Source organism: Tauraco erythrolophus, chromosome 1, assembly GCF_009769465.1.
Source record: "Tauraco erythrolophus isolate bTauEry1 chromosome 1, bTauEry1.pri, whole genome shotgun sequence".
NCBI lineage: Eukaryota > Metazoa > Chordata > Aves > Musophagiformes > Musophagidae > Tauraco > Tauraco erythrolophus.
Window position 1 is genome coordinate 119,687,068 of NC_141465.1, and position 16,300 is coordinate 119,703,367.

Below are 16,300 nucleotides of genomic sequence, written 5' to 3' on the forward strand. Positions count from 1 at the left end.
CAAAACTGCATTTCAAATATTCCTTCTTTTAAGTCATATTTACAGCTTCCGAAGAATCAGCATTTTGATTCTGATTCCAATAAATCCAATATACTTATGAGTAATCTTGTCCAACTCAGTGACAAAGTGAGATTTCTGTAACACACAATGTGTGCACTTCAGAAAAAATATTTATGTATGTAAATTACTTATTTAAATTGGTAAGCATCAGGAAATCACACAATATTTATCTGATTGCTCAAATATCTGACTAGGTGAAGGTTCATCACTGAAATGGAATATATTCAGTTTTGATTTTAGGAATATGTAAGAGAGAAGACATGTTTTCATATGAGATTTGAAAAATAAGTGGAGTTGGAATCAGGGAAAAACAAGAAGCTTGCTCCACAGATGGCTTATGATTAATAGGAAAAGATACATAACTCCATCAACTACTAAAATTCTTCAAAAGAAGAGCCACTCACCTTTTGTTGGTTTTCTCTAAGAGAAGAAAAATTGTGATAGGAGCAGATCTATGAAAACACTGGATAAAAGGTTTTAAAAAAAGAAAATAGAAAAATGTTGATTTAGATTCTACAAGGAATTGAGAGAGTGCATTTCAGCAGACAGAAAAACTGAGCCAATGGCACAAAAGTTATTAACATGTCAAGGAGGGGGAAGGGTATGGATGAGATTTTTAATTAAATACGAAACCGAATTTACCTGGGTCAAGGGGACTAATGAAGATAAGCTCTACTTTCATTGAGAGTTTTCTTGCTTTGAAATTTATTGTATTGATTACCGTAAGCATTCTGTGAAAAATCTAACAATATCCCTTTTCACAATTACCTGCTATTAATACCTTAAAAATAAGATATTTATTTAGTATAGAAGCCTAATCATAAAAACCTTATTAATAAAGAGGCTTTTTCTTTTCAGAAATGCATATATCTGTTCAGCCATCAACCAAATAACTTAACTAAAAACCTTATGAAAACTAAGTTAACTGCTACAAAATTCGAATGTGGTAATTCCTGGCATTGTAAACTTCAAAACTATTTCCAACGCTTTGTCTATATACTTCCTACTTGCCTATGCCACGTCATTTCCTAACTTATATTTAATAAACTGTAAGTTAATAAACTGTTCTGAATATATACAGCTTTTCAAGAGAAACTGGGAAACAAACTTGAATTCTTTTTAATACTGAGCAGAATCATATTGTCCCTTCTCCTCATGTGAAAATACATTTGCATTGTGTATGTTTTTATAGTTCACTCCTTTTCTCACCTTTACACAAACCATTGCACATTCATTCATTCTTTGTTGCAAACCAGTAAAACCTCAGACCAGATATAAAAGATCCATTTTTAAAAAGACGTAGGACTGAAGAATAAGAACACATTCTATATTCCTAGTCCTGTTTGAGAAGGTGCTTCACAAATACTAGATAAATACAGGGTAATTTTCCCTCATTTTTCTACTTGATAAAAAAAAGCCAAAGGAGCTGCATTTTTCAGAAGATAAAAACCAATCATAATTGAGATCAATGTAAATTATGATGCTACTGAATAGTGAAGATGACTATGCCCAGGGCTAATACAGAAATCTTCATATTGGTATTTTGTTTACACCATTACAACCTTAAGTCAGCTTTGGTATTACAATGCACACTTAAAGGTAGTAACTGTCCTGTTGTACCTGAAGTTATGAAAACCATGACACACCTTCTCAAAAATAGTGAGAAGAGCAGATGACTGATCTTCTTCACTTCAGTTTTTACCAGTTTTACTGTCTTCAAATTCTCTTGGTCAGATATAAACTAACTAGCTTATCCAAAGCTATGGAAATTGAAAGCTAAAAGCTACTACTGCCAGCTTATTGTTCCACTAATCCCCTTAAAAAAAAAAAAAAACAAAAAAAAAACCCAAAAAACTAACAGCACAAAACAAACAAAAACACTAACCCCCAGAATGCTAACAGATACCTAACTGCCTTCAACTGCATGAAAGGAACAGGTCAGTGATCAAGAACTAATCATAGAATGCTTTGGGCTGGAAAAGACTTCAAAGATCATCTACCTCTAACCCCCCTACCATGGGCAGGGACAGCTTCCACTAGACCAGGTTGCTCAAAGCCTCATCCAACCTGGCCTTGAACACTTCCAGGGATGGGGCATTCACAGCTTCTCTGGGCAACCTGTTCCAGTGACTCACCACCCTCAGAGTGAAGAATTTCTTCCTTATATCTAATCTAAATCTCCCCTCTTTCAGTTTAAAGTCATTGCCCCTTGTCCTATCACTACATGCCCCCGTAGTAGTGTAGAAAGTCCCTCTCCACCTTTCTTGTAGGCTCCCTTTAGGTACTGGAAGGATGCTAGAAGGTCTCCCCAGAGCCTTCTCTTCTCTGGACTGAACAGCCCCAACTCTCTCAGCCTTTCTTCATAGGAGAGATGCTCCAGCCCTCGGATCATCTGCATGGTCCTCCTCTGGACCCGCTCCAACAGCTCCATGTCCTTCTTGTGTTGGGGGCCCCAGAGCTGAATGCAGTACTCCAGGTGGGGTCTCATGAGAGCTGAGTAGAAGAATCATTTCCCTCAAACTGCTGGCCACACTTCTTTGAATGCTGCTCAGGATATGGTTGGCTTTCTGGGCTGCCAGCGCACATTGCCGGCTCATGGTGAGCTTCTCATCGACCAACACCCCACAGTCCTTTTCCTTAGGGCTGCTCTCGATCCATTCTCCACCACAGGTCTGTACTTGTGCTTGGGATTGCCCCAACCCACGTGCAGGACCTTGCACTTGGCCTTGCTGAACTTCATGAGGTTCTCCCAGACCCACCTCTCCAGCCTGTCAAGGTCCCTCTGGATGGCATCCCTTCCCTCCAGCGTGTCCACAACACCACACAGCCTAGTGTCGTCAGCAAACTTGCTGAGGGTGCACTTGATCCCACTCTCCATGTTGCCAACAGAGATGTTAAACAGTGCCGGTCCCAATACTGACCCCTGAGGAACACCACTTGTCACTGGCCTCCACTTGGACATTGACCTGTTGACTGCAACTCTTTTGAGTGTGACCATCCAGCCAATTCCTTATCCGTTGAGTGGTCCATCTGTCAGAACAATGTCTCTCCACTTTAGAGACAAGGATGTCACGTGGGACACTGTCAAATGCTTTGCACAAGTCAGGTAGACAATGTCAGTTGCTCTTCCCTTATCCACTAATGCTGTAATCTCATCATAGAAGTCACCAAATTAGTCAGGCAGAATTTGCCCTTAGTAAAGCCATGTTGGCGGTCACCAATCACCTCCTTATTTTCCACGTGACAATATCTAATCTATACATATCAATTTACTTTCAGATGGCAAACAGGCCGAGCAACAATGTGAAACATACTATCTAGCAAAATGAGCGACCAAAGTATGAACAGATCAATCTACTTAATAATGTGAAACACAGGCTAGCTATAAATCCTGCAAACTAACAAACTGTTTAGGATGAATAAGTTTTGAGTCCTGGACTCTTGGGCTGACAATCCTTTCAGTGTAAGACACAAGTCATATTTGATCATGTTTTACTATCTCTAAAGGAAACCAAAGTAAACTGATACAGACAAAACATTTCTTCTGCAACAGAGCCCAAGTCCTAACTGTTTAATAATACCAACTAACCCTTCTACAGATGTTTAGAAACTGACAACATAAGACAAATAATCAGCTGGATAAATGACTAACATAGAAGAACTAGATAGTAAATTAACAAAGCATGTTTTTTAAATCTATTAGCTCACACAGCTTTAGTGTGAATTGGAAATTGGATTTGCATCCTGTGATTTCTCCGATTACTGCCACAATTTCCCCATTGCTATATATGTTAAACATTTATTCTCATCATGTAACTACTGATGATACAAATTTAAGGTTGCCTCCTTTGAATTACTCAACATTTCCCAATTTGTAAAAATGGAAAAGTTATAAGACAACTGACATAATTTGATAATGTTTGATATTTTCTCTGCAGTTAGGATTGTTAAATCTTTGCAAGATTAAAGAAACTGCTAAGGTTTCAATTGCATTACTGTGGTTTAGTCTAATAGCAGTGACGAATATTTAAGGAAGCTGCCCTGATGGTCAATGTTAAACAAAAGAAAGTAAAGAATCATAATGGATATAAGGAAGAAATTCTTCACTCTGAGGGTGATGAGGCACTGGAACAGGTTGCCCAGAGAAATTGTGGCTGCCCCATCCCTGGAAGTGTTGAAGGCCAATTTGGATGAGGCTTTGAGCAACCTGATGTAGTGGAAGGTGTCCCTGCCCACTGCAGAGGAGTTGAAACTAGGTGATCTTTAAGGTCCTTTCCAATCCAAGCCATTCTATGATTAGATAGCTCCACCTCCAAAACTGCACTGGAGAAACAGCAATTTTGACACAGGTATGGCCTGGTTAAAAAAAAAAAAAAAAAAAAAAAAAGAAGAAAAGTCACAAGCTATTAACTCAATACCTCACATCTGATCAATCTACAGACAGTTAGTGTATGGTCTGCAACAGCCAGACAACATTTTTGTCATTTGTTCTGAGAACAGAAAAAAATCTCAGATCCTCTCAAATTTTGCTGAGACTCCAGCAGACTTTTACATGTTCTTTCTATGCCAAACATTCAACTGTTGTATCTACTTGCCCTTGAAGAGCTTACTGACATAATCACACCTGGCTGCAAGTGTATGGTTTTACCTTGCTTCTGAATTGACAAAATAAAATTATTTAAAATACACAGGGTCTTAATCACCAAGATGATTCAGGAATCCCAAATTCTTTTAATGAAATGTCCTTACTTATAACTAAACAGTAATAGCAAAAAGACAGTGAGCAGTGATAAAATAAGAAAGCCTTTCTTAACTTGTCCATGTTAATGGTTATACCTTTTACTTGCTTAAGCTCTTTCCAAGAGGTTGTATGACCACAGCTAGCAGAGCTCTAGGTAGCCATAGTATGTCAGCAAAAAGGTGAATTACGCCATGAAAATGGCATCTCAATCAGTTTTCCATTACAGAACATATCAAACATTTAAAGTAGTTAAAGTAATCATCCCATTTTGTCAGAACAGCAGGAACTCTACTTCCTGTCAGCACTCATGAGGTTACAATGCATAACACTAAAAATAAACATAAAATCCAAATAAACACAAAAATAGAGACTTTCTTTTATAAAGCCATTATGATTGTAAGGACACCACTACAGATGCAAAAAAAAAAGTCAAAAATGCTCAAATCTCTAAGGCTAACAAACATTTAGGAAAATAAAATGTTTTAATAGAGCTAAACCTTCTTCTGTTACTCTTTAAAAAGACAACAAAAACCTCTAAATGTTGCTAGTGCAACAGCACCCACATGTAGGATATGTGCCTGACTATCTATAGCCTTACACTACAGCAGTACTTCCAAGCCACCAGATCTCTCAAACATTTTATTACATTTTATGAAACAAAGTTCTAGAGGGCCTTTCTACATATACAGAAACATTATATTGACTGAAACCTTTGACATTTAATCCTTTGCTTAAAAATAAATATTTTAAAGAAAATCTGCCACTTAATACCACCTACTATTCCCAGAAAACAGACAAACAAACCTCACTGATGACCACCCAATGTCAAAACTGGATCACTTTCTATCTCAAGTGAAGAGACATCAGATTAACTCTCACACTATGCAATATACAACACGTGTGTGTGCATATATATCTATGCATATATGTTTGTATATATGTATATAAAAAAGCATACATGTGTATGTATATACATACACACACACATATACTGGCAGACGTGTATACATATGCATGCACATATATGTATGTACAGATGGTGCTGTTGTGAGATGCACAGACAGAAATTCCAGCACAAGGGGGATGACACCCAGTTCCATCTTTGCATTGAATCAGATGTACTGCAAAACAACATTATCCACATGGTATCGCTAATAGTTGCTACTGAATCATAAAAATATTAAGATAATAGCAGCAGGAAAGGGTAGGTGCTTTAGTGAAAATGTGATTATAGGGAGAGTACTCCCATCTCTAAGAAACTAGTACCACCACAGAACCTGGGAGTGCATTGGGATCTGCTTGGTACTTAGTATATAAATGCTATATTGGACAAAAGAGGAGGAAAAAAGCCAATTCTCAGTACCTATGTCATCCTTCACATGAATTTGACTACATGAGTCACACTTCCTAACGCCTCCTTGATTTGACTAACACAATTTCTCCCCCACCCAGGAAGCTCTGTGACCTTAAGAAAGCACACGCTCATTCAGATTGAGCTGGTTTCTCTGAAAGTCCAATGAGAGATGTCTCTTCTATATTCAGTGTTTAGTGTGGAACTGGTCCTCAACGTTGAGACATACGCACACTTTGGGACTATTTGCTTCCACATTATGATATCCTACTGCAGTAACGAAGCCACTGAACAGCAGAGTTCCTTGCGACGGCAGAAGTCAGGACACAGCACAGAAGCCTGCCCCTGAGCATGAATCTCACAGCCAGATGCAGTAAAAATGTCCCTTATTTTCATACTTAAAACATCCCCACTTCTGTGTATATACCATCCTTCCTTCTCTTCCTCCTTCAAAATCAAGTCCAAAAAACTCCGCAAGATGACAGAAGAAGCATTAGGGCTTTAAATTTGGGAATCAATCTCTCCTATGCAACACTGAAAGTAACCACGTAAGAACATGCTTTAAAAAAAATGCCTATGAAGTCATTTGTTTGTCTTGCCAGCAGTTGAAAGACTGTTTGGCCCTCTTGACAGCTAAAACCCAGCACGTTTTGTTTTATCTTCCCACAGAGAAGAGACAGCAGCCTTTCAACTTCTGCATAGCTGCAGACCAGCTGCTGCAGGAGCTGTCTTCTATCCAGCCAACAGGCTGTATCAGAAAAGATGCATGAGGAAGATAAACATACTGCAACGTGGCAAAAGCAGAGCACGACCCACAACTCAAAACCCAATGAGCTTCAATGATCCATTCACCTGTACCAGTTATATTGGCTTTTGTAGACACTATCTCCAAGTGTTCGCTATGTTTTTATTAAATTGTTTTTTCCTAGGAAAAAGATTTACATATTTAATATGAAACCAACAATTCTGATGAACCAATAAGAAAACTATACAGGGCAAGAAACAGTTTTTTAATAAACTACAAGATTGGATTTTCCATCAAAATGTCAAACAGCACATAACGCAGGCATGAACACCCAGAACTTACAGCACTAACCCAATATAAGGCAAGAAAACAGCTACTTACAGAAGTAGCAAAAGTCTCCTGATCCTAAAATTCCCTGAAAACCTGACATGAAAACAGGTCACTAATGTCACCTTTAGTCAGGAAATATAAAAATACTTGCCTTGTTAAAAATCAGAATTTCTCTTAGAAAGAAAACACATCAAGGAAATCCAGCTAAGCCTGTTTTGTTGTGGTTTTTTGGTTTTGTTTTGTGTTTTTTTACAGTTACTGAGGGGAGATGTTAAATATTTAAGACAGGTTTTTACCTTTACATAAGTCAGTCTAAAAATCTGCAAATCCGTCTCTAAAACATTGTCTCCCAACATTGAAACTACTAAGAGCTCCAAACTGTAATTCTTGCAAAGACAACATCCAAGTAAGCTTCTGACAACACAGAACAGCGACAGCTTCTATTTCCCAACTTTTGCAACAGGTGTACGTATCTGTAGAGCTGAAGCGATTGGAAATGGGCAGTGTTAGCAAAAAACTCCTCAAAAAGCAAATTCTTAATACCTACATAAAAAATACTTAACCTTGGCCCTCCTGTCACATCTTTCTGCTAGACTTCATTAATTTGGAAAGCCAAAGCTAACTGTTCTTAGTGTGGGCTGAGAAGTAATTTCAGTTTTGTTAAAAAAAAAAAAAAAGCAATTCTCTTCGGCCCTACCTTTTCAATGTATAACTTAATTTCCCAGAAGACCAGTTAAGAAATAAATTGTGATAATTGTAAATTCAGTGTGCAGAGGATACTTCAGCAAAAAAAACCCAAACCAACACCAAACCCAAAACCAGACAAATGTTCTTATAGTTTTTCTTTGTTCCACCTTATTTTTACTAAAAGCTCCTGATTTAAGTTTCCTGCTCTCTTGTTAATTTATCCCTTATTTTAAACACATCTATTCTTTACAAGTTCATTTTTACTGTTCTACATTTTGCTATCAGTTTCTATTTTAATCCAAATGGTTTTATGTTTTCCTATTAAAAAAAAAAACACAATCATAACAGACTAAGAGAGGATTTTTAGAAAGAAACAACTTCCCCTCAAAGAGGTGATTCGATCACAACATCAAATTTTGCTTTCACAGTTTATCAAGTGGTGCTTGATCAATTACCAGAATGCACAAGTGTTTCTACAAACGTGATGTAATTCCAGGTTAAAACAGTGTTAGAAGTGGGACTAAATAAAGCACAATAATGAAACTGCTGTACAATATGTATTCTTGAAGATTATGTTTTAGACGGCTGTTTCTTCCTGTTTTCAAAAAGAAAAAGAATAAAGAAATTCCTCCCTGCTTACTCAGTGTAAAGGCACATGACCACTATGATTCCTTAGTTCAACAATCATTAGTTAGGTGTTTTAACACTACTTTACATCTAAAAACTACCTGTTTTCCTATTTATAAATTCTGACTTCCTTAATCAATTAGACATAACAGTTAACCTAAATCCTTTGTTAATTTATTTATCTGAAACAGTGCATCTACATATCTATAGCAGTATCATTAGCTAATAATTCAGCAAATATGCTATGAGATTTACTGAAATACAACAATAAACCCCAAAACAATTAGAACTTTACGTAAGGTAAAGTTAGGGAACCATAAGAAGGACAAAAAGCACTCCAAAGAACAATCCATTTTGGCGTTTCTTTCTAGGTTAAGAAATTCTTATTTCGAAAGCTGAAAAGCAGCAATTAAAAAAGCATTACAAGTTCAAAAACTTGAACACGGCTGCTAGATAAAAGACATGCCAAATACCTTAACTATGATGTAGGCGTGCCTAAATTTAGCTTGTGACCACCAAAAGAAATGGCACAAATTTTACAACTGGCTGCAGAGAGAGCTTTCCTCTGCTAACCAGACTGAAGTATGGTATTCAGCTTCTTCATGTGGGACTTAGATACTCTGGTTCACGTGTGACATATCTCTGATTTGAAGATCTCTATCATCTCTTGTATTATCTTACCTCAATGATGAAATAATGAGAATAAAAAGAGAAAAAATGAGTTAAGTTCTGCTTATATTTCTTTGCCACAGAGAAAAACAGTTTCAAACAGATGTTTGCACGTAACAAAGTCTTTCTTAAAAAAACATTTCGGGAAGTATTTTTAGATCAAATTAATTTTCTCTGGAATTCAAATGCAGAAAATCTACCCTTCTGTATCTTTTAATAAGCAAACCTAGTATAAACCCAAAAGATTAATGAGAAAAGCTAATTTTATTGCATGTCAAATATTTAATTCTGGGAGCGCATTGACATTGGAGATGCCTGGATCAAAGTAACTGTAACGCAACAGGTAAAAAAGATTGCAGGCTGATTACAAGAGATCAGGAATGAACTGCTAATTTATTTACCTTTGTAATTCCATCTAAGCTAAAAAATTGCATTACTAAAAAGAAATTCAATTGCACAGCAAGAAAGCTCTTGAACCTAAAATCTAAACTTTTTTCAAACACTCAACGTTATTAAGCTGTAATTGTTTCCTTAGTCTCTGAAATTGTTCTGCTTTACAGAAGCGACTGATAAATCAACATCCTACACACCACTCAAACCAAGTTGATAATTGTTGAAAAATTTCTTGTCCGTAAGTTAAAAATCAAATATATTATCATAAGCTGAGTTTTTCCACAGGAGTTAGCAGTACTGTGAGAATCCTTCTCATTTCTTTTGCAAAAAGGTTAAAATAATTTCACATGCATTACCTCTCTTGCCAAACAATGTCCACAATTACTTCCATTAACAAATTTAGAGTAGTGTGCATTTTTCCACATGATTCAAGAGTTCATCTTAAACTGATCTAAAGAGAAGAAAAAAAAATAAATCATTGATCTAAGTAATCCTTCAAAAACAAATAAACTGAAACCCTGATTTAAATCTACAACAATAACCTGCCAGATAACCAAAACGTAACAACACACAATACCTAGAGGACATTTGCCTTTTCAACCATGTTTATATTATTTAGTTCAATATCTGAATAGAGGAAAAAAAGGTGATAAACTGTTGCATACTTTTGTAGAACTTTTGCAGAAAAGAAGGCTATGTAATGCAGTAGTTTCATTTTCCAGATTTTAATAATGCAGTAAAAGCAAGATGGAAAGAGGTGGCTTCTTATTGCACATAAGTAAAACAAAAATACATAGCACAGACTAAGAAGTGAAATAAAATGTTTATGTGCATCAGGTCTCCTTGTTACATGCTAGCACACAATTTAATAGCATATTTCTCAACATTTCCAGCTGTATGATACTCTCTTGTATATTTGTACTCCATATTTTGTTTGCTGGTTCAACAATAAAAGAATATAAGAACTAGAATATTGGAGATCTCAGTCAAGATGCTGTTGGATAACATCACAAAATGAAGTATTTTGTATTTAAACAAGCATTTGGAAAAAAAAAAAAGAAACTACAGTAATGTACTTTGTACACAGGCAACCCTTAGTCCTTTCAGTTAAAGAGATTTATAGTGGATTCACTCCCAGAAATATAATGTACTTAGCAACTGCAGGGCAAGAGCACCACTCAGTGGACCTATCAGATACAACAATACTGGCAAAGAAAGCTACGTGTTCACAGCACAGCAGTAAAAATAGTTCCAGGTAGTTCCACTAAGACAAAAAACTTTCTCAGAAAAATTTTAGGTGAAAAAACTGCTAGTTTGAATTCATATTACAGAAATTATACTTTAAAATTGTATCAGTATTGCTTATTTGCTGGCTCACTTTCCCACATGCAATTAGTAAGTTTTCATTACTATTGTTATTTCTTTTCTAAAAATACAAATTATAATTCTAAAAAGGAAGATGTATGGCCATAAATGAATCATAGAATCATAGAATCGTTAGGGCTGGAAGGGACCTTCAAAGGTCATCTAGTCCAACCCCCCTGCAAGGAACAGGGATATCTCCAACTAGATCAGGTTGCTCAGGGCCTCATCCAACCGGGCCTTGAACGTCTCCAGGGATGGAGCATCCACCACCTCTCTGGGCAACCTGTTCCAGTGTTCTACAACTCTCATGGTAAAAAATTTTTTCCTAATATCCAACCTGAATCTACCTCCCTCTATTTTAAAACCATTACCCCTTGTCCTATCACAACTGGCCCTCCTGAACAGCCTCTCCCCATCTTTCTTGTAGGCCCCCTTGAGGTACTGGAAGAAACCTCTTTAAAATTTGGAACCTAGGGTGTTTTTTTTCTATTTAATTCACAAATATTTACGTTAAGGTACATAATGTGGAAAAGAATTGCACAACCAGGTGCTGACACACAACAGTTATTTCTTATGCACAATGACAAGCATTGAAGTTCCTTTCTCTCCTTATCAGAAGATAGAAAAGATGTATACAAGCTGTTGACAGCCATATTATTTCAGGACAGACTATGCTAGCTGTGGAAGTCCAGATATTGGAAAGGAAAACCAGAAATTTTGTAACGATGCATTTTTTAGTCCTCTATATACACTCTGAAGCTTGCCACCATGAATTCAGATTGTGGATACAGTGACTTGCCCTAATAGCCCCTTTTCCTGTTAATATATACCTAGATGTCTGACGGAAGATAAAGCAGCCATAGATAAAGGTGGATAAAGGACCCATATTCAGGAATCGTAGCAGGCTGCATTTGTCACTAGCTTGTTTCAGATTGGTCATCTGGATACATATTTTTTCAGCATCACTATTACAAAGCACCGATTTATTTCCATCATTTAGTCTTTGCAATCACAAGCATCTCCAGAATAACCACCATTTTCCTCTCTATGGTTAAAACACTGAAGCCAGTTTGTATCAGATCTCAAAGCATTAGTCTCACCAACTCCTATTCACAAATTCAATCCACAGCTGCTGAGTGCAGCTGTCCAGGGGGAGGCAGCAACATTTGGTAAGAGGTCCTAAAATTGTTGATGACAGCAGTCATGACACGTTGGCATAAGCCTCTCTTGCTATTGAAGTTAAAAATCTGAAAGTTGCATATAAATCCTCTTTTTACATAACTAAAAATTGAGTTTGGTTTTACTGCTTTTCCCACATTTGTGCTGAGATTCAACTCTCGCTGATATCAAATCCTACTTCAAACTTCAGCTTCACGTTGTTATTTGGAAAACCTAGGACAGGCAATCAAAAAGGTACGTGACAGAAGCAGAATAGCAACCAAAACATCATTGATAGTATGAACTCGAGATAATTTCTTCCTAAGTTTAGCCTGCTAAAGTTGGCATAGCTAAGAGTAAGTGACAGTGTATACTGACAGCCTAACTTTGATTCCGCACCTCTTACGACAGCAGTGACTAAGGACTCTGAATGAAGAATACACTCAGACACAAGGAAAAAGAATCTTGATTTGTTCTGACACTGCCTGCAGAATGAGCAATAGATCAATGGACACCGAGTTATTCACTATTTCAATGATTCAACATGAGGAAAGGAGAAAAGAATAGTGAACAAATAAGTAAAAAATACAAGAGAAAGGAAGCAGTAGAGATGAGATTATTTTTTTAAATAAAGCCAGTTAATATTGAAGTTAAAAGATATTTTTTCTATTAACTGAAAAAGAAGTAAGAGTATATTCCCTTACAAAGTTGAATGTATTGTATTCCAAAATGGAGAAGTAATACAAGTTTCGAAACCTAAATGTAAAGTTAAACCTCTACTCTTCACAATTATTTCCTACTTTCAGAAGGAGAGTTTAACATATTTTGTAACATTTGTAAGCCGGCCATCAGCAATGTGTCTTTAAAATGCCACCTATGTTTCCAGCTGCACAAAATACCAACAGAAAATAAAAGCTTTCCCTACCTCCATATATGGCACGTATAAACTACTTTCAATTTTTCATTTCCCAATAAAAGCTTGAAATACAAAGCAGAACGCTTGAATGTTTTGTTTTTCACTATTTACCTGCTGAAATAGGAAAGCTTTTTAAAATGTTTAATTAGGGAGACTTGTGGTGAGACCTGTGGCAAGTGCAGCCGAAGTGTTTCCCAGGGTAGTGAGTCTGGGTGTTAATTCTTTCCACAGCAGCCTGTACAGCACTGTGTTTTAGATCCACGCCTAAACCACTGCTGATGCCACACCAATATTTTACCCATACTGCAGTGTTTGCGCAGCGTCAAGGCCTTCTCCGTCACTCTGCTGCCCAGCAAACAGGCTGGGAGCGTGCAAGACACTGGGAGGGGACGCACTCGGGACACCGCTTTGCTTTGCTTTGTTTTGCTTGGGAGATCTATGACAAAAGCACTGGCCTCGAGCTCAATCTGGTATTTGACCCCTGCATCACTGCAGTACCTTCAGGGGTGTACCTGTTCCAGTGCAGCCTTATCCTCAGGCCACAGTTCCTGTCTCGAAATACAGAACTGTGCTGGCATGGGGTCCTCCACGAGCTACAGTGTGGCACCATGTGCTGACGACCACCTCTAGAGTGAGGGTCTACAGTAGATGGAAGTGAGTGACAGAGATGAAGAACTTCACTTTAGATTGCAGTAAAGTTTCTGTGTATCTTAGCTAAACACACCAATCCAAAAATGGACACGTGTAATAATCATTAAAAAGGTGTAAGGCAAACAGAGAGCAAGTTATGCAGTCAGGGTTTGTTTGAATCTTTACTTTACTACACAAATTATTTTGTAGTATAAAATGCTGGGCAAATTGAAGATTGTGAAGAAAGATTTTCTAAGAACACAGTTATTATTGTCATATCTAATTATATATTTGAGAAGGATTCTCAAAACCTAAAATTCCAGTAAAACGTAAATCCCAGTACATTTTTCCTTTAACCCAGCCACACATCGATGAACATTTGTGAACTAAATGATCTTCATAAAATTGTATTTAAAAATACACTTTGCTACAATTCTAATTGGTAATTTGAGTCCTAAAGTTTACTAATATAGTCAGGTTAATACAATATTTCATACAAATAATAGGCCAACAACTAAATTTTGTGGAGTTTAGTCTTTTACCAAGGGCACCTTAAATGTTTCATTACGATCCCTTCTCACTGAATATTTCTGCACACTCACAGCAAATCTTCCATGCCAGTTTGCTGCAGTATTGGGCCTCATGCTGACACATAGCATGTCCATCCACTTAAGGGACAAGGGAGTAACACTCAACAGTCACACGCTATAAATTTCTCAGGGGAATGGATCCTATTGTCCCTAGTTGGAAAGTTGTCCCTGCTTCTACCTAACAGACAGCAAACTCGTAATTAAAATATCTGCAGATGCCGGTCCTGCCAATATCATAGCAGCATTCATGACATTATTTTTCCAGGGTTCTGCTTTTCTAAACTGGAAATATATCCATATCTGGCATAAGAGAAAACCCTAAACCAGCAACGAGGAGTGCATTTAACAATAAAAAAAAAAGCAAATACACAGTAAATTCATACACTCTCTTCTAATTACACTAAATTTCTAGGACACGGATTGGTTCTTTGGGAAACGTTAAAACATTCAGCACTTAAACACTACAGAATCTGCTTTGGTCCCCATAATGCATTACCTGGTAAATCAGTCTTCATAATATCAATGCCAACTTGAAGCTCAGGCTCAGCTGCAAGAACTGCATAGTCTCCTTGATGAGAAACATTGAAGTTGTAATTTGAATAGACACTGAATACGTTATTTGCCAGGAAAGGTTTTCCTTTTGGTGTCCTTTGCAGGTGTATTTCATTCCAAGGTATGCACAACTTTTCTGCAATTAATTTCCGCATCAGCAGGCGACCAGCCTATGAAATAAAATGGAAGTGATTCATACAGAACTATTATGCTATGTACAAAACATCTGTGGTTGCTAGAAAACCACCTGCCCAAAAATATATGGGTTTATTATTGCCAATTGAAAGTAAAAGTGTATTTTAGCCAAATCACTTGGATTTTTCCCTTTTATAAAAGCCCGTGTCAAGTAAATTTAACCAAAAGAATTCACCAAACCTGAGCATATAATACATTTCTTACTGCTATTAGTGCAAAGACAACACAAATAGACCAAATAGAAAGCAGTCCCAGACTAGCAGAATCACAGAAAATAATCCCTTTCCTACCTTGTTTACTTACTTAGGATACTTTATTGCACAGATGAATACTTTTTATACGCCACTGAGCAGTAAAACTGTCTCAGTTTTCCTTTCAATACATTCATCCAGTTACTGAGACACTAAATGAAATATCGAACACATAAAAATTATGAGTAACCTCTTATAGACTAATTAGCAGAAGGCTGTACTACTACCACATTATGTCAGATTTAAAACCTGAATTATGTAAAACAGCTTTATTCTCTTACACATTACACTACTGTCATGTATAGTCTCCTCGAGTACGTTGATTTCATCTCCTAACTTGACATCGTAACACAAAACTTGTGAAGTCTTTCAGAATAACTACTAATGTTTGCAGACTACAAACATCCCTTTTTCCTCCTAAGCGGAGGTGTAAGTAGAGCTAGTAGTTACTACTTTGTAACGCATTTACTTCCCTGCAACGCCCTTGCGGGGCGTATTTTCCTACAGGAACTCAGAAACTGGGGCGATACTGAACCTCCGGAGAGACAATCACGTCCCCACGGTAAAGGGCCTGTCCTGGGGCCAGGCGTGCTGCCAGAAGGGGCTCCTCAGCGGAGCGGTGCCCGCCCGCGCCCCGAGGGGCCCGGGCAGCCCCCGGGCAGCCCCGCCTGCACTCGCCGCAGCAGCGGGGACGGACGAGGCGGAGGGCTCCGGGCAAGGCGGTCCTTCGCGTCCCGCCCGCGGGCTAAGGCCGCCCTCCCTGAGGGAGGGGAAGCCGCCCCCGGCCGTGCCACCCCCCCCGCCAGCATATACCAAGGCGGCCTTGGCATCGCGGGCAAAGACAAACTGGCCGATGCGGTCCTTCTCCTCGGGCTGCACGAGCCGCGCCGCCAGCAGCCACTCCTCGCGGCGGGGGCGCCAGGCGGCGCAGGGGAAGGCCCAGCGCACGCTGCCCATGGCCCCCACGGCGGCGGCGACCACACCGCTCCGCCTCAGCGACAGCGACAGCGACAGCGCCGCCGCCACCGACCGGCGCATGC

General features: G+C 38.2%; 1 protein-coding gene across 1 annotated transcript in view; it reads right to left on the reverse strand.

Moving 5' to 3' along the window:
- The window catches only part of AASDHPPT (aminoadipate-semialdehyde dehydrogenase-phosphopantetheinyl transferase), a 37,155-nt gene extending 20,938 nt beyond the window's left edge, over positions 1–16,217 (reverse strand). The window contains exons 1-2 of the mRNA XM_086613631.1: positions 16,074–16,217; positions 14,759–14,984 (exon numbers count right to left, since the gene is read on the reverse strand). Of these exons, the coding sequence (XP_086469757.1) occupies positions 14,759–14,984; positions 16,074–16,217 (370 nt within the window). The remainder of the gene's footprint in view (positions 1–14,758; positions 14,985–16,073) is intronic.
- Between the last annotated feature and the right edge of the window lie 83 nt (positions 16,218–16,300).